The following is a 25,519-nucleotide window of genomic DNA, read 5'->3' on the forward strand; positions in this document are numbered from 1 at the left end:
TTCCCTGTCATTTCACCCTTGTCTAACTCATTGTCCGCCCATACATTGAAGTCACCTCCAGTGATAAGATGCCCAATAGTTTCACAAGTGTATCTTTCGAAAATCTTAACTGTCCCTGGTTTGCGGCGTAAACAGTGGTAAACGTAAAAAGGCACCTTTCTGATGGTGCCCGAGAGCAACAGAGACCTCCCCTCCACATCAGACAAGCCTTTGGTCAGTTCCATTTTGAGCACCTTATTGACAAGAATACCCAACCCCTCTCTCCTTAGAGGACCTGACCCCAGTATTCCTAGCCCACTAACCCACTAGGGATCCTTCTTTCTCCCCCCTTATGGAATCTGGTCTCTTGTAGGAACAGGATGTCTAATTCTGACCTCCGGAATTCCCTTGCAACCAATGATCTTTTTGTGGGTAAGTTCAATCCCTTGAAGTTCAAAGTGCCCACCCTTAAGCGGTCATCCCGTGGTCTTATCTCCACTGTGGCCATCCCGTTAACCCTGTTTGGGAGCTGAACTCTTGCCACTTAGGAGGCCTTTGTGTGCCATTGCGAACGATGCCATAAAAGGCAGACATTAGGGAGAAAGCCCGTACCAAGGTCCCAATCCCACCCCCTATTCCCGACCTTGTGTATCCTCCAAATATCTGCCTCATCAATTGTGTTAATGTCAAAGATGAGTTTTCTAATTTTGAAGAGGGTTCTCCTCGGGTCCTTCTCCGTCTCTACCTCTTTGTCTGGGATCCTGAAAGTTCTGAAATTGTAGCGCCTTTCATGATTTTCAAGGTTGTCCATTTTTAGCATAATCGCCTCCTCTCTCCTCTCCTCTCCTCTCCACACATCCATTTGGGTCTCCAAAGTATTAAGGGAGGACTGGTTATGGTTTACCTCCAGGCTTTCCTCCATTTTGTCGATCCTTTGGGTAACTTTATCGACCCTACCCCCAATGTCCGCTCTCATGTTCCTGATCTCCTCCATTAGTGCTGCTACATCTTTTCTGGTGGCAGCAGATTCGTCCTCCACCAAAGACATGGTGTCCCGTCTGGCTAATCCTCCTCCGTTTGTTCTTGCAGTGTATTAAAAGTTGTCCAATCTCGATCTTGCGTCCATGTGCCACCTCTCTTTAGCATGTGCTCTCGAGCATGAGTAGTGACCCCCAAAGACGTTGACTGGTACCTCTGCCCTCTTGTACTGAGGGGGCTGACCACTTTATTGCGGGCAGGCCACTACCTCACACTCTGTGTGTGTTGGGGGCTCCCTCACGCCTGGGCCTCTACTTTGCCATCCTTGGTGTGCCGCCAGGGCCAGGCAGAGCCCCTTCCGCACTATAGCATGTCCAGGTGTGGAGGTGGGCACATGCCCCTGGATAGGGGGCCCACACCTCCCTGCTCCCTCTCTGGGTCCTCAAGCCTTCCTGAAGCCTGCAGGCTTTGCAGGCTTCTAAGTGTACCCAGAGAGCTCCACAATCCCTGGGGTGCCTTCCGTTCTTGCTGGTGCCCAATGCCTGGGTGAGGGGTCCCAAAGCCACAGGGCCTCACCCCGCCTCAGCGACTCCTGCTGGGTCAGACCCTGTGGAGCTGCTCCGCCTGCCTCTGCTCCCAACACCTTGTGCGTGATGCAACTCCCAGGGGTCTGCAGGTCCTGTATACGTCCCCTGGCCCAGATCCCTTGGGGGGAAATGTCTGTGAGGGGGCTGTTCGAGTGGAGAGAAGGGCACTCCTGAGGGCCTCCGGCGATCTAGAGTGCTCGAGAGGTTGGGGGGGGGGGTGTTATGCAGGCCTCCCGCGGCAGCTTCATCCGGGGATTCGGGGCGAAAAGTGGGGGCTCCTCTCACTTTCTCGAACCACTGCGGGTGAGACACGCACTTAGGCGAATACCATCGCGAGTGATGTGTTTAAGAACTTTGATCCCAATTTGTCTTATGTGGAATCAGATTTTCAGTGGCAGAATGTGTTAACTGGGAATTCGTTATCTCTGAAATTGGCTGTAATACGATTCTTGCAATTGTTTGATTAAGGTGATAATCATAAATGGATTTTTGTTTAATGTCTTACCTGTTTTTTATTCTGTTTTGTAGTATATGTAACTTAAAAACTGTAGAATCATGAATTTTGTGTAAGTAGCAATGATGAATAGTATATTATATACATAAGTGATTTGAAATGTTTGATTTTTTTTTTGTAAAGGTTTATTGTAAACCATATGCAAATAAATAGCTCCTATGTGAATCCATAGAATGCAAATTTGTCTCATGAATTTTCATGTTGGATATCCTGGAAACCTGACCTTTGTGACTGCCCACTAAAATGGCACACAAACTCTTAGGATAGCGAAGACTTGCAATACAATAACAGGGGAAATGTGCAGTCGAATCACACCTTTTATTTAAAAATTAGTTCATACTGCGGAAGACATAATCTTGGATAAAAAGAAAATGCTGACCTGCAGAAAAATGTTAATAAAGTATTACAAAGACTCCACCGAAAGAGAAAGTCATTGGGCCTCATTCCAAGTGTGCCGGTCTGGTAAAAATTGTAAACTGTAAAAATGCCAGTAATTCAAGCTCTGGAATTTTTAAAGGTACTGGCACACTTCAAGTTTTCCGTGTGGGCATGGATCACCCGGCAGGCCTGACCTGCCGGAGGTTAAGGCCCCTTAAGGCAAATAATTGCCACAGTTACCGGCACCGGTAATACCAGTGCCGTAATTGCGGCAATCCCATCCTACGGATTCCTATGGGACTCCATGGGAATGGGAACCTACTGTCACTCTGCCGCATACAATATCCTGGTAATAATGGGCAGTGTGTACGGTTGGGGCAGGTTTGCCCATATCCCGCCGTTAATACTGTCTGGATACCGGCAAACCTGTAATGAGTCAGTTGTCTGGACACTTTCAGAAATACTGCTGTTGCAATAACAACTTGCCAACATATCCCTGCCCAGCGCCATTATTTTGAAACCCCCATTAACAAACCAATACGAAAACAAAACAAAGGGATTGTGGGGGTAGGGCCCTATTCAGGAGTGCGCACACCTGGAAGTCTAAATGGATGATCAGATCAGATATTGGTAAAGCTGCTGTCGTGTGGATGGTGAGGTGATCTCCCACTATCACCTGGACTAAAACAAATTGTAAGGGGTAACCATCTGCACAGGCTGCGCTTGTTACCTGTAGTATACTCACTAGGTGTGATAAGTTTGAACAGAGTGGATGAGGAGTGTTCACAAAAAAAGGACACAACTGATTAATGGTGCAATTGATTAGTGAATCAAAGAGCCCAGCTTTTAATTCCTCAAGTCAATACTAGGACATTTTGATTTAAAGTGCCCCAAAAACAAATGATACATTCTTGGTACACATGGGTACACATTTCATGTAAGAAGCTTAATACTAAAAGCAGATAAGTGCCGGGCAGTGTCCTACCAGGCAGTGTCCAAAACAAAGTACATGCATATAATGCCAAAAGTAGAGAAAATGCCAAACAAATGTCAAAAAATGCAGAAAATGCCTCAGATGTCAAGAAATACAGAAAATGCCGTCAGGAAATGCGAAAAAATGGCATTTTTTTGCATTTCCTGACGGCATTTTCTGTATTTCTTGCCATCTGAGGCATTTTCTGCATTTTTTGACATTTGTTTGGCATTTTCTCTGCTTTAGTATTAAGCTTCTTACATGAAATGTGTACCCATGTGTACCAAGAATGTATCATTTGTTTTTGGGGCACTTTAAATCAAAATGTCCTAGTATTGACTTGAGGAATTAAAAGCTGGGCTCTTTGATTCACTAATCAATTGCACCATTAATCAGTTGTGTCCTTTTTTTTGTGAACACTCCCCATCCACTCTGTTCAAACTTATCACACCTAGTGAGTATACTACAGGTAACAAGCGCAGCCTGTGCAGATGGTTACCCCTTACAATACGAAAACAATGCACAACCTTAGAACGGTTAAGTGTAAGTACACAAACTTCTATGAAGAACAGTACTCACATAAACTACGGAAAGAGGCCCACTGTATCTCTTTGTTTTAATGCCCAATAGATACTTCAACTGCGAGGCGAAGACGTGCACTGCTGCAGCGGTGGTAAATCCTCGCACCAGAGGCTCCGTAAGATAGATGGATACAAAGCCAAACCGCAGGATACCAAGTCCAAGCTATTAAATAAAACAAAAAACAAAATTTGAGAATAAAATTCTTTTATGCATTTATCTGCTCATTCATTCTTCCACATCATTAGTTCTTTCATAGATATATATGCTTCGAATAGTTGCCCATCATAATGCTGTGAATCCTCAGTTACAAGCAAAAATCGAGGAAGTATCAGTTTGTAGACTATGCACCTCAACTGGGTCCTAATGACCCCTACAATGAATAAAACCCTCGTCAGAGAGCCATCTTCAGATTTTTTTCTAATACGGTTACATTAAATGACACCCCACTTTTTTCTAAACCCTAGTTAGAATTATCGTGGTTTTGAAGATTTTTCTCAGTGGACCGTTTAGTTCCCTCTTCTGACCTTAGCTGACTTTTTTTTTCCTTGGGCCCCAACTGAGTTATCGGGGAATAACTATACCATGTCAGGATCTGAAGTGGAACCACAGAGCAAAAAAACAAACAAATCCCTAAGGATTTATTTACTTATTGGATATTTGTTAAGGCGCCTATACAACAAATGGTGTTTCAAGGCTCCACAAGACATAAAGAGGGCGGGCTTGACAAGGGAGAAAGAAAGAATAACAGTCTTACTAGGCCTTGTGACATTCGGATTTGGCAAGTGCAACAATAAGAGCGAGGGCGGCGGGAGGGGAAGCGGGGGGGTTGGGGGGGATTAAAGTGCCGGTCTGCAAAAACACAAGTGCTAAAAAGGTTGTAGAGGTGCAGTGCAACTGCTAAGGGCAAGTGCCAGAGAAAGCAGGGAAGTGGGGACTGGGCGGGAGGGACCTGGAGCCCTGTAGTACTCAGAGGGCACCAGGCAGCCAGTCAATGAGGCAGAAGACTGTGTTGGCAGGGGAGGGGGAGAGTGAAGGAGGAGGAGAAAAGGAGCGTCTTGAGGAGCTTCCAGAACTTAAGGAGGTCCCATTCAAGCCTGAGAGGGGCAGGGAGATTATTCGAGAGGGAGGCTCCTGTGGAGAAGAGACATCTACCACTCTTTGCTTAGAGAAGCGTTTGATTCACAGAGAGTTGGAGCTAGCAGATGAAAGGGCTCTAGCAGGGAGGTATTTAGGGAGAGACAGTTGGATGTAGCGGGGTCTCAGGCCCCAGAAAGCCTTGTGGATGATGCAGAGGGTATTTAATTTGATCCTAGCAGCAACCAGGAGCCAGTGGAGAGATATTAAGGCTGGAGTGATGCAGTCCCTGGGCTTGAGGCCAAGCATAAGTCTTGCTGTCCTAGTCTGGATTAGTTGAAGGGGACGAAGGGAGGAAGACGGAAGACTCTGGAAGAGGCTGTTACAGTAATCAATCCTAGAGAGGACCAGAGCTCTGGAGACATTGAGTTTCTAGGGGAAGGGGAGGAAAGGGAGAATACCTCTGCAGAGGTGCAGCTGATAGTGAGCCTTCTTGGCAAGGTCCGCGATGTGGGGAGAGAAGGAGAGAGAGGAATCAAAGATGACACCAAGGTTTTTTTGCCTCACAAGAGGGTGAGGGGACCCATAGAGGGCAGCCAGAGGGAAGGTGAGAGTTGGAGTCCCAATGAAAAGGAGCTCAGTCATATAGACATTAAGGCAGAGATCATTGGCAAAACACCATGACTGAATATCAGTCGGACAGTCGGGGATGAGAGAGGAGGAAGAAGAGGAAGCAGAGGGAAGCTTAAGGGAGAGCTGCATGGCGTCTGCTTTGCACTGGAAGTGAGGAGAGAAGGAAGAGATCAAGTGGGCTAAAGGGGCAAGGTAGATGTTGAAAAGCCACGGCGAGAGGATAAAGCCTTGAGGGACGCCGCAGGTGGAGAGTCTGATAGGGGAGAGAAAAGAGCCAAGTTGAACCTGGCAAGGTCGGTTGGAGAGGAAGGAGGTCAACCAGTCCAGTGCCAGTCCCATGATGCCCAGGGTGTCATGGAGCCGATTAGTTAGGATGGCATGATTGACTGTGTCGAAGGCAGAGGAAAGATCCAGGAGGATAAGAACGGATGGAGAGTTCGAGACAAGATTAGAGATCAAGTCATCACAGGGGATCAATAGAGCGATTTCCATGCCTCTGGCAGCTCTGACGCCAGACTGGTGGTTGTGGAGACAGCCGACAAATCCGGGGTGTTGGGTCAGCCAGGAAGGGGTGATGGAGATAGGGCAATAGTTAAAAGGGCAGAAGGGAGTAGAAGAGGGCTTTTTTTTGCTTTTTTCCAACATTATTTTTTATTATTTTTGGCATAACAAGACATACAGGTTCTTTGATTGTTACATATTTGGTAAACTGGATATAGCATTAAGAAGTGGTAAGCAGCATTGGATGTAACTAGAAGAGGGCTTTTTAAGGAGGGGATGCACAAGAAAGTGCTTGAGGGGAAGAGGGAAGGAGACGTGACAAAGGAGTGGTTACAGAAATCAGACAGGGAAGGCGCAAGGGAGGCAATGTTGTCTTCGATAGTTCTGGAGGAGCAGGGGAGCACTTGTTTGGAGGAGACTTTCATAGAGAGGACTAGTCTAGAGACCTCATCCGGTGCTATTGGAGAGGAGGAGGAGAGAAGTAGGGGGGAAGGGAGGAAGGAGGGGGAAAGAGAAGAGTGAGGTCGGAATGTCCTGAGATTTGGAAAGGAAGTGTGAGGCCAGAGAGGTACAGAGGACCAGGGATGGCAGAGGAGATGTGGAGACTGCAGAAGGGATGGTGAGTTCCTTGCATATTTTAAACAGTTCGCCAGAGTTGTTAGTGGCCCCAGAGATGCAGGCTTGGATGCAAGCCCGCTTCTTCGAGCAAATGTATTGCCTTTGGAGCAGGCGGTAGGCCAGTTTGTCAGAGGATGTGCCTGATGCCGGCCGCTTCCGCTCAGCCACTCTGCACTTACGTTTCAGAGAGGCTAGGTCGGAGTCATACCAAGCGTTGCGCTTGGAGGCAGGATTCATTCAGATTCTCATGACGGGGGCAAGGGTATCCAGGGTGTTGGTGATAGAAAGGTGAACATTAGCAAGGGCAGAGTCAGTGTGGGAGTCCGTGGCGGGAGGGGGAATGAAGGTTGCAGCAAAGGCAGCAACTGACACTCGCTTTATAGGTCGAATGACAGAGACAGACAGGCAGTGCAGGAAGAGGCTTAGCAGGGGGACCAAAGAGATCCAGATGAGAAGACAGGTAGGGAATGGTCAGACCAGGAGAGAGGCTTAGTAAGAGGGTTGGAGATAGGAATGTCTGAGGAGATGAAAGAAAAATGTGAATGTGGTACAATTCTCCTGACATGAGATGTCAGTTGGGGGGAAAACCTGGGACTAGCATTGCCTAAGCCAAAAGAACAAAAGGTGAACATATGGTGTAATTCCCCTGACATAAGAGATCGGTTGGGAGAAATCTGGAAACATGGCCAAGAGAGTGTGCAACAGAAATCAAGAGACCACATTTGTACAATTCTCCTGACATGTGAAGTCAGTTGGGAGAAACCTGGAACAAGTATTGCCAAGAGTATTTTAAGGAGAAAGTTAATGTTGTAGAGAAGCCTTAAAAGGCTATCAGGCAGTGAAAGCTTTACTGGAAAGAGATACCTGGCAGAAGAGTACACCAGGGCATCTATGGGAACCAAAAGAGGGATGTTCCTGGCAGGAGAGTAAACCAGGATATCAGAAGTGAATGTTGCACAGAAACTTGATAAGGTTATCAGGTAGCAAACCTTTTTGGAAGGAAAGACATACCTGGTAGGGGAATAAACCGGGATATCAAGTGTTTTTCAGTTGAATTTCCCGACAGGAGTGTGTACCGGTAAACTCACATTGAACTGGTGGGTTTAAGAGAGATTTGGTAATATGTTCTAGTTTCAATTTAACATTTTGTCAACCAGAAATCTTGAAAAGAATTGCCTTTTGCCATACTTAATCACTGTTGTGGAAAAAGACATTTGTTTGCTATCTTGAAAAGAAGTAAAGCCTTTCCATTGCCTTGTAGGAAAATATATTTGTTTTGCCATCCTGGCAGTAGTAAAGACTTTACTTTGGTTTACGTTAACAAATGTTGTGGAAAAGACCTTTATTTTGTCTTACGATTCCAGGAGGCTAGGATAGACCTTCTCATTTCCTATTAGTCTTGTGGAAGAAATATTTGTTTTGTCATCCTGAAGAGAGTATTAGGTAAAAGATATGTATAGTGCATTTAAGAGACTGGTTTAACATAGAACATTGGGAATAGGTTACCTGAAATAATCCAGGGGAAGGGAAGGGAACCAACCCCTGGTTACAAGGAGTGTTTTGGTTGAAGTTCTAGGTTTGATTTATTGCACTTATTTGAGTTGAACTTTGAAACATGTACCTTGCACTGTTTAATTGTATATTTTAGTGTGCGGGTCTGATTGAGTTTGGACACAATGTCATCCTGCTTTAGTTTTAGTTTCATAGGAAGGGATATTCGTGTTAGGATAGGGAAAGTTAGGCCTTCACCCAAAACCCTTTTTTTGTTAATTAAATGACTAATGTTAAGAAAGTAACCACTTTGTGTCCACCTCTCATTTCTGACCCCTCACAGGCTTTAGACTAAATATTACTCATGCTTAAGAAAAGTCTGAAATGGAGGCAGATTCTTGACCTCTAAAACTTCAACATATCAATCAAGAACGAGTCCTTCCAGATGTCCACACTGCAAAGGCTCCTTTCATGTCTCAGTTGAAAGGGCTACCTGTGATGAATCCTGCAGACTCCTCACTAATTCCCTGCCGAAAGTCTCCTCGCGGGTGGCGAGGGAAAGGCAGAAGCTTTCGAGCCTGACCTTGGGGGGGTGATGTTCTGCAGAGGATCACCTGGCAGCAAAAAAGGCTAAGGGGAATGAGCAGGTTCCGTGGGATGAGACAGTGAGAAGGACTGTGCAATGCCAAAGTGTGTGATGGCTTGTTGTAATAACCATCTCGTCATCTGTCAACAGGGGTGAAAACCATCACAAACTCAGAGGCCTTAGGTGAAATAAAAACCTTTCAAAATTATAGCCACTTGTAAAGCTAAAGACATCCTTGACGCCCAAAGGTACAGTGAAAGGGGAAATATGATTAATGAGGACTTAAAAGAATTGCCATTCTCTTTTCAATGAGGTCTGATGACTAATCCTTATAATATTCCTTTAAAGAATATTACAGAATAGATTTGGGTTTAGAAGTGAAAATCAAACTCAAAAATGTAATTTGCCATTAGGGACTTCAAGTCCCACAATTCCCTAAATACTGGGATGGGATAAAGAACATGTTTAAAAAGGTACAATGTTGCAGGAGTGGTCAGATTGTTAATGGAAATGACTTACACCTGCGGGAGACAGAGAGGCTTAAAAGACCCCCCTCAAGTGCAGGCAGAAAGAGAGAAGAGCAGAGGGAGTAAGAAGCAGCGTGGTTCATGCAGGCAGCCCAGACAGAAGCTGGAGGAGAGAGAAGATGCCGGGGCCACTGTTTGGCAGATATCAGCTGCCGGTCCTGAGAGGGTTTGTACCTCTGGATTCCTGAAGTGGAGAGGTTATGCAGCAGGAAGCTTTCAAGAGGCAAGCTTACCCTCTGGTGATTTAATCTGCAGAGGCTGCGCAGCGGGAAGCAAATGCGAAGGAAGCTTTCCTTCCCAGGAGGCTGTCTCAGGTGGCTGGCATGCAGCAGAGGGCCTCTGGGCTGTCTCTGGTAGCTGGCATCCATCAGAGTCCAAAGGGAGCTCCAGTGAAAGGTGGCACACATCTGAGAAAAGGAAGAAGTTTGCTGTGTCGCAAGAAGCCACAGAAACAGAAGTCCTACAGGCAGTGAGAGGAAAGGAAGCGCAAGTCTTACCCAGTGAGTTCACAAGCTGACAGTGACCCCCGAGTGGTCCATCCCTTAAACTTAAACCATCAACTTAAAAGTGTGAGTCTGTGGAAACCCAGCAACCCAAGGGGGCAACTTTAAGAGTTAACACCTACAAGTATTTCCCACGCAAAGAGAGATTACAACCAAGACAATTACAATCTAGCAAATATTGTCAACAACAGAAGGGGGCTAATAAAAGGTTCATAAACTGTGAAAGTTGTTGCCCATAATTGGTAAAACATAGGGTAAAAGCTGGTATAAACTCACATTGCGAAAGCCAAGGGAGGAGCAGGAAAAGACCCCATCCCTTTCAGTCTTCGGTTACTTGTGTAGAGGGGAAACAAGAGTGGCAAGATGGCTGCCCTTTTGGAAAAGGAGATCCAGAAAGGGAGAAGCATTATTTGCAAAAGAGTATTAAAGAACATCAATGTGAATCTGGTTTTCTCTGAAGAGTTGTTGAAAGTTTTGAAGCTGCCATATGTTGAACATTATGAAGCTGTTGTGAACTTCTTGTCAGTTGATCTTAACCACAAAATCACTTGCTCTGAAACGCTGTTCAGGCAGGGGAGTAAACCTGGATAGAAAAACCTTTCAATTAGTAGGCCTGGCATGGGGGTAATCCAGTTAGAAGTTGAAGTACTACAAAGTGGTCCTGACAGACAATTTTTGTTGTTTGTGGTACTAAAGGAAGAGCTGTGTAATGCGGTTACCAAGAAGCATTATTTCTTTAGAAGTTATCAGTTGTGGTAAATCATCCTGACCAAGATAATTATTGTTGCTATTGATGAACTGAGAACTTGTTTGAGGAAAAGGAAGAGCCTTCTATTTACTGTGTTGGAACTTTCTGTTGATCAGTAGAAGTTTATTAAAACTGTGTTTGAACATTGTTGCAAATCAGGATTTCCTTGTTTTCTTTTCTTGAACCGTGAAGCAGAATTGCAATTAAACCTGGGAAGGGGAATTCACCCAGGTTATAAAACAGAGAATGTGGTTAAATTCAATCATTATTGTTTTGATCTGCCATGTATTTCCTTGTTTATTTATTGTATGTATAAGTGTGAGGGACAGATATCCCTTGTTCCAGTGTTTCCTTTAGATTCTTTTAGGCTGGGAAATCCTAGTCGGGGTAGGGATACAGAGACGTTCACCCAACCTTTTAATATAATAAAATAGCATTTGTTGAGAAGCCTTCACAGAGCTGTCAGCCTTACATACCCTACACCTATCAATTTGGAGGGAACTCACTTTCACAGAACTATTCACTGACCCAAAAGGAACATTTTTTGTTTCATGGTGAATCCCAACCATTACTAGTTCCAAGTTCTTACCTTTGGTCCTAGGTCAGCCCCTTAGGCGTTCATAAAATGCCTATAGAAAGGTAGTCATGCACATCTGAAGGATTTGAATGTCAGTCTTACCATACTTAGAAGGCTGTATGGCTTGACAAAGTTTTATGCTGGAGACTCCTGGGTGGCTAGGAGCGCCAAAAGCTCTGCGACTTGGATATGTAGGAGTTACACTGGTATTCCAAAATACTGCAATAGAGAGATAGCTGGGGTATTCAAAGATGCAAGTATGCAGTTGCCGCTCACAGGAATGTTTGTGAGCCTGCTTGCTGCACTTTGGGGGTGTGAGAACTTCAAAGTGATATGTGGTATGCAGCCTGAAACCAAGTTGGCAGACGAGACTGAAATAGCCTTGGTTGTTGGATTCGTAAGCCGGATTGCCAGCCCATAGTATAAGTGGATATGCTTGTGGGCCCAATACCCTGTGCCCAATACCTGATCACATTAGCATGCTCATGACAAATGAAAGCACTCTAGCAATTATATGTTCTCCGGCCTTTGCAAATGTCAAACAGTGCACATGAAATGGGTAATCATGTGGGAATTAGGAGTCTGGAGAGTATGGTGGAGAGGGCAAAAGAGGGGGAGAGAGGAGCCAAAGTGCAAGGAGGAGTGGATAGGGGAACAGGATGAGAAAATAAGAACTCACCATGAAAGCAAAATAAGAAAGGGGAGAAGTAGAAATCAAAAGATGAGGAAATGGGAACAGGAGGAGGAGAAGTGGAAAGATTAATGGAGGAGGGAAGGATAGAAAAGAAGGCAAAAGGAGGACTGGAAGTGAAAATAAAATCAGCAGAGGCAACGAGCGACATGGAGGTGACTGGGGTAGCAGAAAGGAGAGCTGGAGGAGCAGAGGTGAAAAAAAGAAAAGAGGGGGAAGGACAGAAGCGGGGTGAAGGGAGGAGCATGGAGTAGAATAGGAGGAGTGGAAGTGAAAGGCGGAGAAGAGAAAAAAGTGGAGAAGGTGGCAAAGTTAACAAGGAATTAGTGGTGTGTAAAAGAGAGGTGGATAATGAGCTGCGTAGCGGAGTGACAAACAGGAGATAGGGAAGGAGAGAAGAAGAGGCCAGAGAGCAAAGAGTATAGGGAAAGTAATGTAAAGATGACTGAAGGGGAGGGAGGTGAAGAGGAGAGAGTTGGCCCCCCAGTGTTTTGAACACATGCTTAATCATCCAGTGGGAAAAAGACTTGACCGTTAGCTGAAGGAGGAAAGGACATGCTGAGCAAGGCCGTTGACCAACCAAGAGCCAAGTAAAATACACCAATGTCGGAGACACTGGTCCCCAGTCAAGTTCACGCAAAGCATCATGGGTAGTGGTGCCAGGTTTCTCCACCAGTCCACAAGGAACAATGCAACGTCCTGACCGGTACAAAGCAAGCCAAGAAACACTCTACATAGCTGCCAAAAAAGATCTGCAGGGCCACTTAAAACCCCAGAGAACGAGAGACCCATCTGCTAGGTAGGCACATTGCCTTAGGGAGAAAGGGAAGGACTGAGGACCACAGTCCTATGATGATTTGGTTCATTTTAACCCATTCACAAAGACCCCCCACTCAGTTAACCCCATCAATCCTATTTTCTGTTGCTTTAATAAAAATTGTAAAACCTTATTTATTGGCATGGAGTGGTCTGTTCATACCTGGGCTGAAACAATCGTTGGAGCTCATGCTTTGCCTCAAGCTCAGGAGACGGTCTATGTACTACCATGTGGATATTCGAAAATCTTAGCTTCTACATCAACTTTGTAAAATCAAGGCCCTTCCATACCATTGGTTTGTCCTTCAGAAGACCATCAACAACACCTATTCCCCACAGTCAGTTTCAATGTGAAAAAAAGTCCTTCTCCATCAAACAGTCCACGTTCCTACTATGTGTGATATCCTCTTTCATAGGGCTAGTCCCTCACTGTCTCTTCCAAATAAGACCTTTGCAAGAGCTTCTCAACTCTCAATGGATCCATGTCATAGGCTCCTGGGAAGACACAATCTTCCACAAAGCTATTAACTGCTGGTCTCAACCTTTCAACTTGCACAGGAGGGGTTGCAGTTCTGCAATACCTGCAGTAGATGCCCAGCATACACTATCAGAAAGGACACTCCAGTACCCACTTGGCAGTGCACCTCACTGATGTTTAAATTCCTGGGCTGTAGTTTGTCAGGTGAAAGACTTCTCTGTCAATTACTGGAAAGGAGGGTCATTAGTCTGTGACTTATGTTCTTCTTCCTCATTGTCAAGACTACAAACTCTGAATGTGGTTTGTGAATAATCAAGTAGGCCCAGTGTCTTTGGAATTTGGAGATTTCCAAAAAAGTCATTGTCCTGATATACCATCTTCCAGAAAAAGTGAAATACTCTGGCAGTTGCCTTAACAGAGATGATGGGACGACGTGCGAGTGAGTGGACCAAACAGGTGGGAAGCATCCAACGGTCTAAGGTCTTCCAGAAATGGGGCCGCCCAGAGATCAAACTCATGTGAGCGAAGCAAGTTTGAATACCTTGTGGAGTAGATTTCTACATGCATGCATTCTGCATTTCCGCGGACTGAACTGTTTCCCAAAAGGTTCTGTCTTGTATAGGGGTTACAGCAAGATACGGCTTGCTACGATATGGATAGGGCAACCATGGTAAGCAGATCTCTTAAACTGTCCACTTGGCCCGTATCAAGCCAAGTATCCTGTCTTACCTGTTCACAAAGGAGAGGGTGGGTACTCTATCATGACTCAAAGTCCCCGTCGTCACCTGCATGGTACCCGAGCATGCGCAGTTCCGACGCGGAGGTCTTTCTAAGAAATGGCTTCAAATCCTGGATGAAGACTTGGCTTCATCTACAAGATGAGCTTACCTTCTTAAATGGAAAACAATCGGCACATGGTGCCGGTCTCTTGACCTGGATATTGTACATGTTCAGGCTCAACAGCTCTTGGCATTCCTGCAGATGCTTTACTGCAGGAGATCATGCCAATTGTTTTTGTGGGTTCATCAAGCCACCACCCCATGCTACACCAGTGAGAAGGTAGGTCACCTGACCTTGTTCAGTCATCTGCTAAGTAAGCCCTTTCTAAAAGGACTACTTTGGCTTTACCCACCAGTCTCTAAACCAGTGGCTTAGTGGCAGCTCAATACAGTGCAGCTTTGCACAGATCAGCATTAGAATTTCTGTTGTGGATAGCTTCCTTCATCATAGCCATAACTTCTGCCCAGGGCATTACCAGATGTGTTGCTACTTGCATCAAATGCCGTCATGAGGCTGCCAACAGGCTACACAACGTTGAGTGCTTGCAAATTCAGTAACAGACAGAACAGCTACACTGTCGTTCCTTCTGGCATCCTGATCCAAACCTTTTGCCAGTCACTGATGTCGAAAACCCCTTACATGTTTGTGAAGCATTACTGCTTGGAATCAGATGCCAGACCTGAATGGCATTGGGCCAAGCGGTGCTGTAGCATCGCTTCTGCTTGAGGTGAGACTTTGTTCTGTTATCACTACCTCTTCCACCTGCTCCGTCATGGTATAGTGCTTTGACATCTATTATAAAAATGTGCATCTATGAAAGATCCAGAGCTTGACAAGAAAGAAAGTTACTTTTGCAATTCTAGTTCTAAAGCACTGGTATCTTTGCTAGATTTGCATGTACCATCCAATTCCACTGCAAATCCAATGTAATGGGTTATTCTATGCTTGTTACAAAAAATTGGAATATGGCTTCCGGGGGAGCAGTTTAGGCTATTCAACTCACTTCTAGGAGTCATATGAACCAAAAGGAGGTGGGTAGGTGACAAAATGTTACTATATAGATATTGCTATTGTAACCAAGATGTGCCATCTTGAGGACAAGGAAGAATTATAAGCATGTTACGCTATGAAAGATCTAAATGTTGGAAAATATTGGGTAAACATTTTTCTGACCAAATCAACCTTTGAATTTGACATCTTAGGTTTTACTCTTTCCTATACTTCCATCAAATTGCTCCAGAAGAGTCCCTTATGAGACATAGGGCCAGATCCTCAAAGCTATTTGGCACAAGTGAAGAGGTGAAGTAGAAGCCCAATTCTCAAAGGGCATCTTAGATTCACTAATGTAGATGCCCATCCCCCTTGCTCCTTTTTACAAAAGAGGGGGCGTTTCTGGACATTTAAAAGCACAACCCCGAATTCACAAACTGTATGCGCTTTTAAATGTGCACAAAGGTGGGAAATCCCCCTGCGCCTTTTGAAAAAGGTGCAGGGGTAGGCGCAACTCATGACAGGGTCATTCCTGACCTGGTCACGATTTTATTTTAAAGTGTGCCAGGCCCGGTTAGACTTGAATTTCTATCCCCCAAACAGGGACAGAAATGCTTTTCTCTTCCTCAAGCATTTTACCGAGATGGGGTCCTTTAACGGCCCACCTCAGTGAAATGCGCTTTCAGCAACGTGGGCGCACTCTCCTGACACTAGTGTATGCAAGGAGGCTAGACAGCCCATGTGTGCGCCACTGTCCAACCCCTCCTGAAAAGCACAGGCCACCTTTGAGGAAATGGTGACCTGCACATTTCAGCAATGAAAAAAGCTCATCCTCTACGTTCTTTTCATTTGCGCTCATTCTTGAGAATCTGGCCATAGTACTTATATGTCCAAAAATGATGCCCATAAAGAAAACTACTTGATCCAGTGTCTTATGATCAAATAGGTTACTGAGAAATGGCATCCTTAACATAGCCAGGACCTAAGTGGTTTAGGAAAAGTGAACTGTATGTTTGGCTCAAACACAGTCCAACATAACATCTGGCCACATCCAAACAAAACCCTGCCTAATATCTGGGTTTGCGTAAACGCAGCGCAGCATCTGCCTACAACAAAACACAGCCCAACATAACATCTGGCCACATCCAAACAAAACCCTGCCTAATATCTGGGTTTGCGTAAACGCAGCGCAGCATCTGCCTACAACCAAACACAGCCCAACATAACATTTAGCCACATCCATACAAAATCCTGCCTAATATCTGGGGTGCATAAACGTGGCTTAGCATCGGTCTACACCCAAACACAGCCCAACATAACATTTAGCCACATCCAGACAAAATCCTGCCTAATATCTGGGGTGCATAAACATGGCTCAGCATCTGTCTACACACAAACACCGCCCAACATAACATCTAACCACAGCCAAACAAAACCCTGCCTAAGATCTGGGTTTGCGCAAATGCAGCCTAGCATCTGCCTACCCCCAACCGCATCCCAACATAACATCTGGCCACATCCAAAAAAAACCCTGCCTAATATCTGGGATGCGTTAACGTGGCTTAGCATCTGTCTACACCCAAACACAGCCCAACATAACATCTAGCCACATCCAAACAAAACCCAGCCCAATATCTGGGGTGGGTAAACGTGGCTTAGCATCTGTACACACAAACACAGCCCAACATAACATCAGCCTAGCATTCAAAATATGGTGCCCCTGTGCACTTGGTGGGCATTTTAGATATTTTCCAAATGGCCCTAAAATAACAACACACTTTACATAGAACACATAATTAAAATGGGAATATAATGCGCCGGCTTTGAAGTAGTAAAATGCAATTACTGTCCTCTGGATTCTAGATTTGATTTATCATAGATATGCGCCCCAAGGGTGGCACTGGTGAAAGGGAAATCTCGGGTAAACGCACAAGATTTATTCCTGCATGAGCTACTGAAAATATACCCAAGTAAAGTCAGCCTCTTACACAAAGAAAAGGCCTAAACCAACCAGAAAGACCGCTCTGAATATATCCACATAACACTCATTCAACCAGTGTCTTGCTGCCCATAGGGTGCCCCAGAATCATGCACTATTTATGTATGCATGGAGTGCTTGTTTGTTTGAAATGTATTATGCGCGCCAGACACGCAGGTATCAGGGCGCAAGCAAAAGAAGTCATACAACTTAGTACACAGGTTACAATGGTTACAAATAATGGCAGAACATTTAGTCTAGTAATTATTAGTGTATGATACATAGGCAGTGGTAGGAAGAATATAAACAATCAGTATGCAGAGGAAATATACAATTATTTACAGGTGTAGTTAGATCCTACAGGTTCATTTGTCAGTATTCTCTAGTAGCCGGTAATCATATTTTGTCTAAATTTGGCAAAGGTTTGGTCCATTCTGAGTGTGGTGGGTAATGAGTTCCAAAGTTGGGCCGCTTTAACTGGGAAACTGATAACCGCAATCGTGGATAGCTTAAAGCGGGGAACTTGAAGGCAGTTAGAGTTAACTAGTCTCGTGGGTCTAGTAGATATTTTTCTAGAGAATATTTTTATTAGATACCGTGGTGCATTGTTGTTAAGGCTTTTGTGTGTGGGAGGCAGTTTTCAGTTTGATTTTCTCCAGGGTGGATTGCCACTTGTGTTTCCTTCTAGTTTCAGAGATATGTTCTTTCCTAGAGATACTGAGGGCATTGTTTTGGAGTATCTGGATTTTGTTGGTAATATATTTATGCTGTACAAAGGAGATGTGCCCAGTTTGCAAGTAGGATGTAGGGCGAAGCAGGGGAGTGGGGTGCAGTAGGTTACTTCATTGATTACCTTCAATGGACAGTCAGTTATATCAAGATTTTGGGGCGTTCTAGGTGCCAAGATTAGTCTAAAAATGAACAATAGGTCCTAATTCTACACATGTTCTTTCATCTCCAGCTGTGCAGCCAATGTTTTAACGCTGTTTGATGTTCCTGGGATAATTAGATTTGGTTTCTTGAATGTACTAACTCCATGGAGGAGTTCTTTCTTGTTGTCTTTATTCTGTTGAAATTTAAGCTGTATTTTATTTCATTTTTTATTATGTGATAATTTTGTAAAGGTTTAACCAAACATAAGGGAGTAGTTTCTTACCTGTAACTCCATTTCTCCAGCATTGGTATCTTTCATGGATTCACATGCTTAGAATATTCCCCGTCGTCAGACTGGGAACCCTCGGTACACATATATATAGTCATTTCCAATAGGAAAAAACTTCTGCCCTATCCCCGTCTGCGTCCTCTACGGGGCCGCCCACGTACACCCCGTTGGACGTGATGGTATATAAGCCCCGCCCCCGCGGGTCCCTTCAGATTTCGACCCCTCCAAGATAACGGGGGAAAACTTGCTTACATACCAATCTTCCACATTGCAGTCCGGGGAGGCCGGAGGGCGCATGTGAATCCATGAAAGATACCAATGCTGGAGAAATGGAGTTACAGGTAAGAAACTACTCCCTTCTCCAGCATTGGATCTTTCATGGATTCACATGCTTAGAATAGATTGTAAAGCAGTAACATCAAGAAGGAGGTGAGAGTGCAATGTAACCTACATTCGTAGAGACACCCCCAAACACTGCCGTTTACACCATGTATGTAAGCAACAACTTATTATACTGATACGAAACGAATTTCCGCCATACAATGCTATGTCATATGACTCAGTATGCACCCCTTGCGCATATATCTACCCGACCACTTATGTTTAGGTCAATAAACTATGTACATTCATGTATACACTCTGAAAAAACAGCTGAGGCCAAATAATAGGCAGCATTATTCTTGAAACTTTGGCTTACCTCATTGAAAAAGGTGGCGAAGCACTGCCCTTCCCATTTGTACCTCATCCGCGTGCTGCTTTTCCAGGCAGTAGTGGCGCGTAAACGTGTGCGGAACAGACCATGCCGCCGCCTGGCAGATGTCCGTCAGCGGAATTCCTGCCCATAGAGCCACGGAGGAAGATGTCGATCTCGTGGAATGGGCTCTGGGACGATGTAGTAGAGGTCTCCCGGCCTTGGAATGACACAGGGTAATCGCCGAGGAGACCCAGCGAGCCAGACCTTGTTTGGAGATAGCCTTACCCCTAGCCGAGGGGCCGTAGGCGACGAATAGCTGTCTGGTGGCTCTGATATCTTGCGTTTTTTGCAGGTAAAATTTTAGCGCCCTTTTGACGTCCAGAGTGTGAAGAGCCTTCTCCGCCGTCGACGAAGGAGATGCAAAGAAAGTAGGGAGTACCAGGGTCGAGTGCTTATGATAGACCGACAGTACTTTTGGGGGTGAATGAAGGGTTAGTTGATAAAATAACTTTGTCCTTAAAGAACCTCAGATATGGAGGGTCTATGACCAGTGCCTGTAGTTCCGACATTCTTCTAGCCGAAGTGATGGCAACTAGGAACGCGAGTTTCCAAGATAGAAATTGTAGAGATGAAGAGGACATTGGCTCAAAGGGAGGCTTCATTAAGGCAGCTAGAACCGTGTTCAGACTCCACGACGGTGGGAACCGTTTTTCCGGAGGGAAGGTTCTAAACAGACCCTTCATGAAATGCTTCACTAGCCTGTCACTGAATAGTGGAGGGGACTGTCTTCTTCTTGTAAATCTCGAAACAGCCGCCAGGTGCACTTTGATTGACGATGATGACAGTCCGCTCTCCGCAAGATGAAGAAGATACGGGAGGATTTGCTCCGGAGTTACTTCCAAAGGTTGTATATTTTGTTGTGTTTGACACCATATACAGAACCTTTTCCATTTGCTTACATATGATTTGTTAGTGGACGGGGCCCTGGCCGCCTGCAGAATCCTTCGGCAATCAGTCGAGACTTTTAGGTTCCCGAACTCCGAGAAGTCAGGAGCCATGCAGTTAAGTTCAGGCTGTCCGGATTGTGGTGCCACACGGTCCCCTCGTCCCTGGACAGGAGGTTCGGCACTTTCCTGAATGGTATCGGCTGATCCAGCGACAGATGAAGGAGGTCTGAGAACCATGGTTGCCTCGGCCAGCGCGGGGCCACTAGGATGACCCGGCAATTGTACCTGTGGATCCCCTGGATCGTCCTCCGTATGAGGGGAAATGGAGGGAAGGCGTAGAGGAACTTGCCTGTCCACGGAAACGAGAACGCTTCCCCCAGGGAGCCTGTTTGGGGCCATCTGCTCGCGAACTGAACACATTTTCGGTTTCTTTCCGTGGCGAAGAGATCGATCGACGGGGTCCCCCATCTTTCGAAGATTTTCCCGAGTTGAGTGGAGTCCAGCTCCCACTCGTGTATTTGTGACATAGTCCTGCTCAGGGAATCCGCCTGTACGTTCTTCGCTCCCGGTAGGTGGTATGCCACTAGGGAGATGTGGTGTTTTAAAGCCCAATGCCAGATCTTTTGAGCTTCCTTCGAGAGGGTCCTGGATCTGGTGCCACCCTGTTTTATCAGGTAGAACATAGCTGTCGTATTGTCCGTGAGCACTCTTACTTTTGACCCCTTGATGTGTGGGAGGAAAGATTTCAGGGCCCATCTCACCGCCCTTAGCTCCAGGACGTTGATATGTAGGCGAGATTCGGTCGACGACCACCTGCCTTGGGTTTGGTGACGTGACATGTGTGCTCCCCAGCCCGACAGAGAGGCGTCTGTAATGATGGTGTTCTGAAATTCCGGCTCCTGCAGGGGGACCCCTCTGTCCAGGTTGCGCGCCACTTTCCACCATCGGAGGGCTTTGATAACTCGTTCGTCGTCGACTATTATCTTGTCCGACCAGCGGCCTGTGGCCTGCTTCCATCTGTCTGATAGGAACTCCTGTAGAGGTCTCATGAACAACCGGCAGTTCGCGACTAGGTGGATGCACGATGCCATGGAGCCGAGGAGAGCCGCATATTTTCTTACTGACAACCTGCTCTGTAAACGAAGTTGGCTTGTCAGGTGTTTGATCTTCAACAACCTTTCCAGGGATGGTTTCACTAGTCCTGTGTGGGTGTCGAATTGAGCACCTAGGAACTTCAAGCTCTTCGAGGGCTTTAGTGAAGACTTTTCGTAGTTCACTGCAAATCCCAGACGCTGTAGCAGTCGCAAGGTGGTCAATAGGCTGTCGTTGGTCGACGCTGGGGAGGATCCCCTCACGAGCCAGTCGTCGAGGTACGGGTAAACGTGATGCCCTTCCTTCCGCAGCCAGGCTGCTACGGGTGCTAGGCACTTTGTAAAGGTTCTTGGGGAGGACTTCAGGCCGAAAGGGAGCACAGTAAATTGGTAGTGTGTTTGGCCGACTAGGAACCTCAGGAACCTCCTGTGGTGAGTGCGCACCGGAATGTGAAAATACGCATCTTGGAGGTCCAGAGACGCCAGGAAATCGTTCTTTTGGACCGATCTGATTACTTCCTGTAGAGTAAGCATCTTGAACTTTTGACTCAGCAGGGTTTTGTTGAGGTCCCGTAGGTCGAGGATGGGGCGCCACTTCCCGTTTGGTTTCTTTACTACGAAGCAGCGTGAGTAAACCCCTAAGCCTCTCTGCGAAGCAGGGACTAACTCGATGGCGCCTTTTTTTAGCATGAGCGCAACCTCTCGACGCAAGACGCTTAGGTGTGGTTGAGACAGGCGTATCGGTGGACGTCTTGGAGGTCTGGATTTGAATCTTAGGGAATGTCCCAGTCTCACCGTGTCCAGAACCCACCGATCTGTCGTAATTGACTCCCATTCCTCGACGCAACTTGACGCTCTCCCTCCTAGAACGTCATTGTTGATCTTTTTGTTTTCCCGTCGACGACGAGTAAGTGGGACGTCTCTTGGAGGCCTGGAAATTTCTGCGTCGGGTCGAGGACTGTGAGGCGCGCCTATAGCCTTGGGACGGATATGAGGACCTCCCGAATGCTCTATCCCTGGATCCCGCAAATCGTGCGTTTCCCGTAGCTCCTCTAAAGGGGCGAAAGGAACGAAAGGGCTTACCGCTTTGGAGAGAGCCCAGTGAGCGCGCCGTCTCAGAGTCCTCCTTCATTCCTTTCAAGGCCTCATCCACCTTTTCGCCAAACAGGTGGTCACCTTCGAAAGGCATGTCGACGACCTTATATTGCACCTCGGGTCTAAAGTTGGTGCACTTGAGCCAGGCCTGGCGTCGTAGAACCACTCCGTTGTTAATTTGTTTGAACCCCGAATCTGCCAGGTCCACCGCTATATTGATAGCATGGTTCGAGGCTTCTTCTCCTTCACGAACCAGGGACATAGCTGATTTTCTGTGTTCTTCTGGGAGGTGGTCCATAATGGGTGCCAGTCTGTGCCACATCTCCCTGTCATACCTGGCCATGATTGCCAGGGAGTTCGCTGCTTTCACTGTTGACGCTCCCACTGACAGGATCTTCTTACCGAAAGAGTCTTGGCGTCTAGCTTCGGAATCCGGAGGGGTAGAGCATTTATGCTGGGCCTTTGCCTTTCTCGTCGCCGCCGCCGATACCACCGAGTCAGGCGTGGGTTGCGCAGAGAGGCATTTTGGCGTCGAATCTGGAACTTTAAATTTTTTCTCTACGCGGCCCTTGACCGCAGGTTCCGAGAATGGATGCCGCATGGTTTGGACGCCCTCTTTCCATACGTGGTCCAGTATCGGTATCGAAAAAACGGAACGCCTATTCTTGCCCATGTGGTCAAAGAGGAAGCAGTCCTTCTTTTCTTCTTGTTGGGTCAAACCGAACTCCTTGCAGGCCTTTTCCATCATGGAATGGAAGGCCCCTATGTCATCCGGTGGAGACGGGTGAATGGGACTTTTCGGAGGATCCACCTCCACATCCGAAACCCATGACGGGTCTCTCGACGGCGGTGTGAAGGTCCGGGCTCGTCGACGAGGGGAGTCGTCGGAACAGGTGGGAGCCTTTCGTCCAGGGACTTCAAGAGCGAGTGTAAGGAGGAAAGTACCTCCATGGAGAGAGTAGCCTGGGCGTTTGGAGGCTGGGTGAAAACTTGAGAGCAGGTTGCACCAGAAGGAAATCTGGGCCGTAGCCCCAGGTCTTCCGGGCTCACTATTCTGAAGCCGTCGTCTTCTTTGGAGGCGATCGAAACTGCCTGTTCTTGCAGCAGTGTGTCGGGTAGCCCCATGTCGAACACTTCTGGCCTCCAGGCCTGGAACTCCGTCGACGAGGGAATCGTCGTCGACGATGAGCCCGTTTGAAAGGCGGGGGACTGTGACGGAGTGGGCACTTGGATCGTCGCCGTCGTCGACGGAGGGCCTGCAGGTGGCTTAGGCGGTCCCGCCTTCGCGGAGCTCTCCCTGCGTTTATCCGCCTCTCTACTCGTAGCTGATCTTTTCTGATCGCTCGAGGAGGATTTTGGCCTGTCCTTATCTTTCTTCGACGAAGAAGAAGAGGAAGATGATTTCTTCGTCGATTCTTTCGATGAGGCCTTATAGGAATGACTTCGAGGCACGTCCTTCTCCGTAGGTCGTGATTTTTTGGCCGGAGGTTCCGACGGATGTGAGCGTCGGGGGGCTTCTGATGTTTTCGCTGAGGCGATACTGCGCACCGATCCTACCTCCGACTGAGGGTACGCTCCAGCGCCGTCGTTCAGCCACGAGACCAGTCGCCGATTCCGGTCCTTCAGGGTTTTTTGGGAAAACCCCTTGCAAATATCACATTGGTCCGCCGAGTGGTGGGGGTGAAGGCAGTAGATGCAGTCAAGATGGCCATCCCCTTCATAAACCTTCTTTAGACCGCACGTGGCACACGGGCGGAAAAGAGGCTTACCCGACATTATTGCCAGCCCAACAAACAAAACTCGTAGGAGTTAGAAGTGGACCAAACAGACAAACTCGCAGGAGTTAGAAACAATTCGATAAGTATTTGAAGAAAATACACAAGGAGATCCCACTATCTTTGGAGACGGTTGAAATCTGAAGGGACCCGCGGGGGCGGGGCTTATATACCATCACGTCCAACGGGGTGTACGTGGGCGGCCCCGTAGAGGACGCAGACGGGGATAGGGCAGAAGTTTTTTCCTATTGGAAATGACTATATATATGTGTACCGAGGGTTCCCAGTCTGACGACGGGGAATATTCTAAGCATGTGAATCCATGAAAGATCCAATGCTGGAGAAATAAATAAATAAACAAACAAATAATTTTCATTGAAGACCAACCCTGGCCGACGGACATGCTCGATTTACAATATCACAAATCGTTCGCAATGCTCCTGTTTGTACCATCTAATCCTATGGTGACAGTCTTGGGAACTAATATCTAGTTTTCTCCTTATAGTCACTGGATGCCTCAGTTATTTTTGTTAGCAAGTAACACTCACTCAGATACAATGCTTAAATTCTGTGCACTAATAGAGCACAAACAAGCGAGGTGAGGCTCTGTTTTAGGGCCCACAGCTCTGTAATGGCCCCCAAACAATAAAACTGCAGGATTGCTGTCCCACATTCCAAGCAGCATTCAAGACACTGATCTTCAAACATCCATTACCTCAGCCTGTGAAGAAACTCTTACAGTGATGCAACATCTCTTGGTCTCTTTGGTAAATGTGGTGATTTGCTACCAAGATCATTCACCATTACCATCACTTGGCCTCATGGAATCAGCACAGGATCATGACTGGTGGCCTGGTAATGAAAATATCCATTTTGGGAGTCCAGAAGACTCCATGGGGAGGGTTGTTGGATTTCCCACAAGTGGTAGTTCTGCACGGTAAATCCACCTATTAAAGGTAAAGTGGAGGCGTTACCTCCAGCTTTTTGCTAGAGGGGAATACTCCACTTTACCTCCACACATGGCAGTGCGGTAAAAGGGCCAGTAATTCCGTTTGCGTGGAGAAAAAAAGAAATTGGAAATATAACTACTGCCAAATTTTGGTGCCCCACAAAACTCGTAATGAGGCCCCATGACTTCCATTTGCTCTTGCCTGGATGCAACTATGACCGCACTGAATGTCCTATGTACAAACCGCTGTTTTCCACATTTCTGGACTGAGTTCAGTCCCGGAAATCCAGCATCCACTGATGCAATTGGGTCCTTGTGTACCGGTTCCTTTGACCCCCATGTCTTTAACATCCGCTCCATTCACCATCCCCACTCGCCTTCACGCCGTGAAACAATTCACACTGAACCAGGCACATCATATGTCACAAATACATATATACTACTGCCATCAACAAACTACTTCGCTGACATTACATTTACGGCACAAATGCGTCACCTGTATGAGCCCTGAGAGCAATGTAACGGCAACAGCCACTTTCACCCTCATGGCATCTCTAGCTTCATACTTTTCAAAAAGGTCTGTACTGTTCGTGGAGTTTGTAGCCGCAATATCAAACATTTCATCTGGAGCTACCCTCACCGCGACTCCACCGATCATCAGACTCACCACGGCAAAGGTACCTACGGTAAAAATAAATGGAATTAAACAGAGTAATTCAATGCACAAATCAATCAACTACTTAATCTTACAAAATGATTCTGAATGCAGTTTTCCTTATACTGATTAGCTGATGTCAAACTCTAAAACCTCAAATGAAACACAC

At 46.4% G+C, this 25,519-nt stretch overlaps 1 protein-coding gene across 1 annotated transcript in view; it reads right to left on the reverse strand.

The window, feature by feature from the left end:
• SLC26A5 (solute carrier family 26 member 5) overlaps nt 1-25,519 on the reverse strand; it is a 676,177-nt gene that overhangs the window by 371,928 nt on the left and 278,730 nt on the right. The window contains exons 5-6 of the mRNA XM_069628070.1: nt 25,192-25,376; nt 3,989-4,153 (exon numbers count right to left, since the gene is read on the reverse strand). Of these exons, the coding sequence (XP_069484171.1) occupies nt 3,989-4,153; nt 25,192-25,376 (350 nt within the window). The remainder of the gene's footprint in view (nt 1-3,988; nt 4,154-25,191; nt 25,377-25,519) is intronic.

Source organism: Ambystoma mexicanum, chromosome 12 (assembly GCF_040938575.1).
Source record: "Ambystoma mexicanum isolate Mex_15411 chromosome 12, UKY_AmexF1_1, whole genome shotgun sequence".
In the NCBI taxonomy this organism is placed as follows: Eukaryota; Metazoa; Chordata; class Amphibia; order Caudata; family Ambystomatidae; genus Ambystoma; species Ambystoma mexicanum.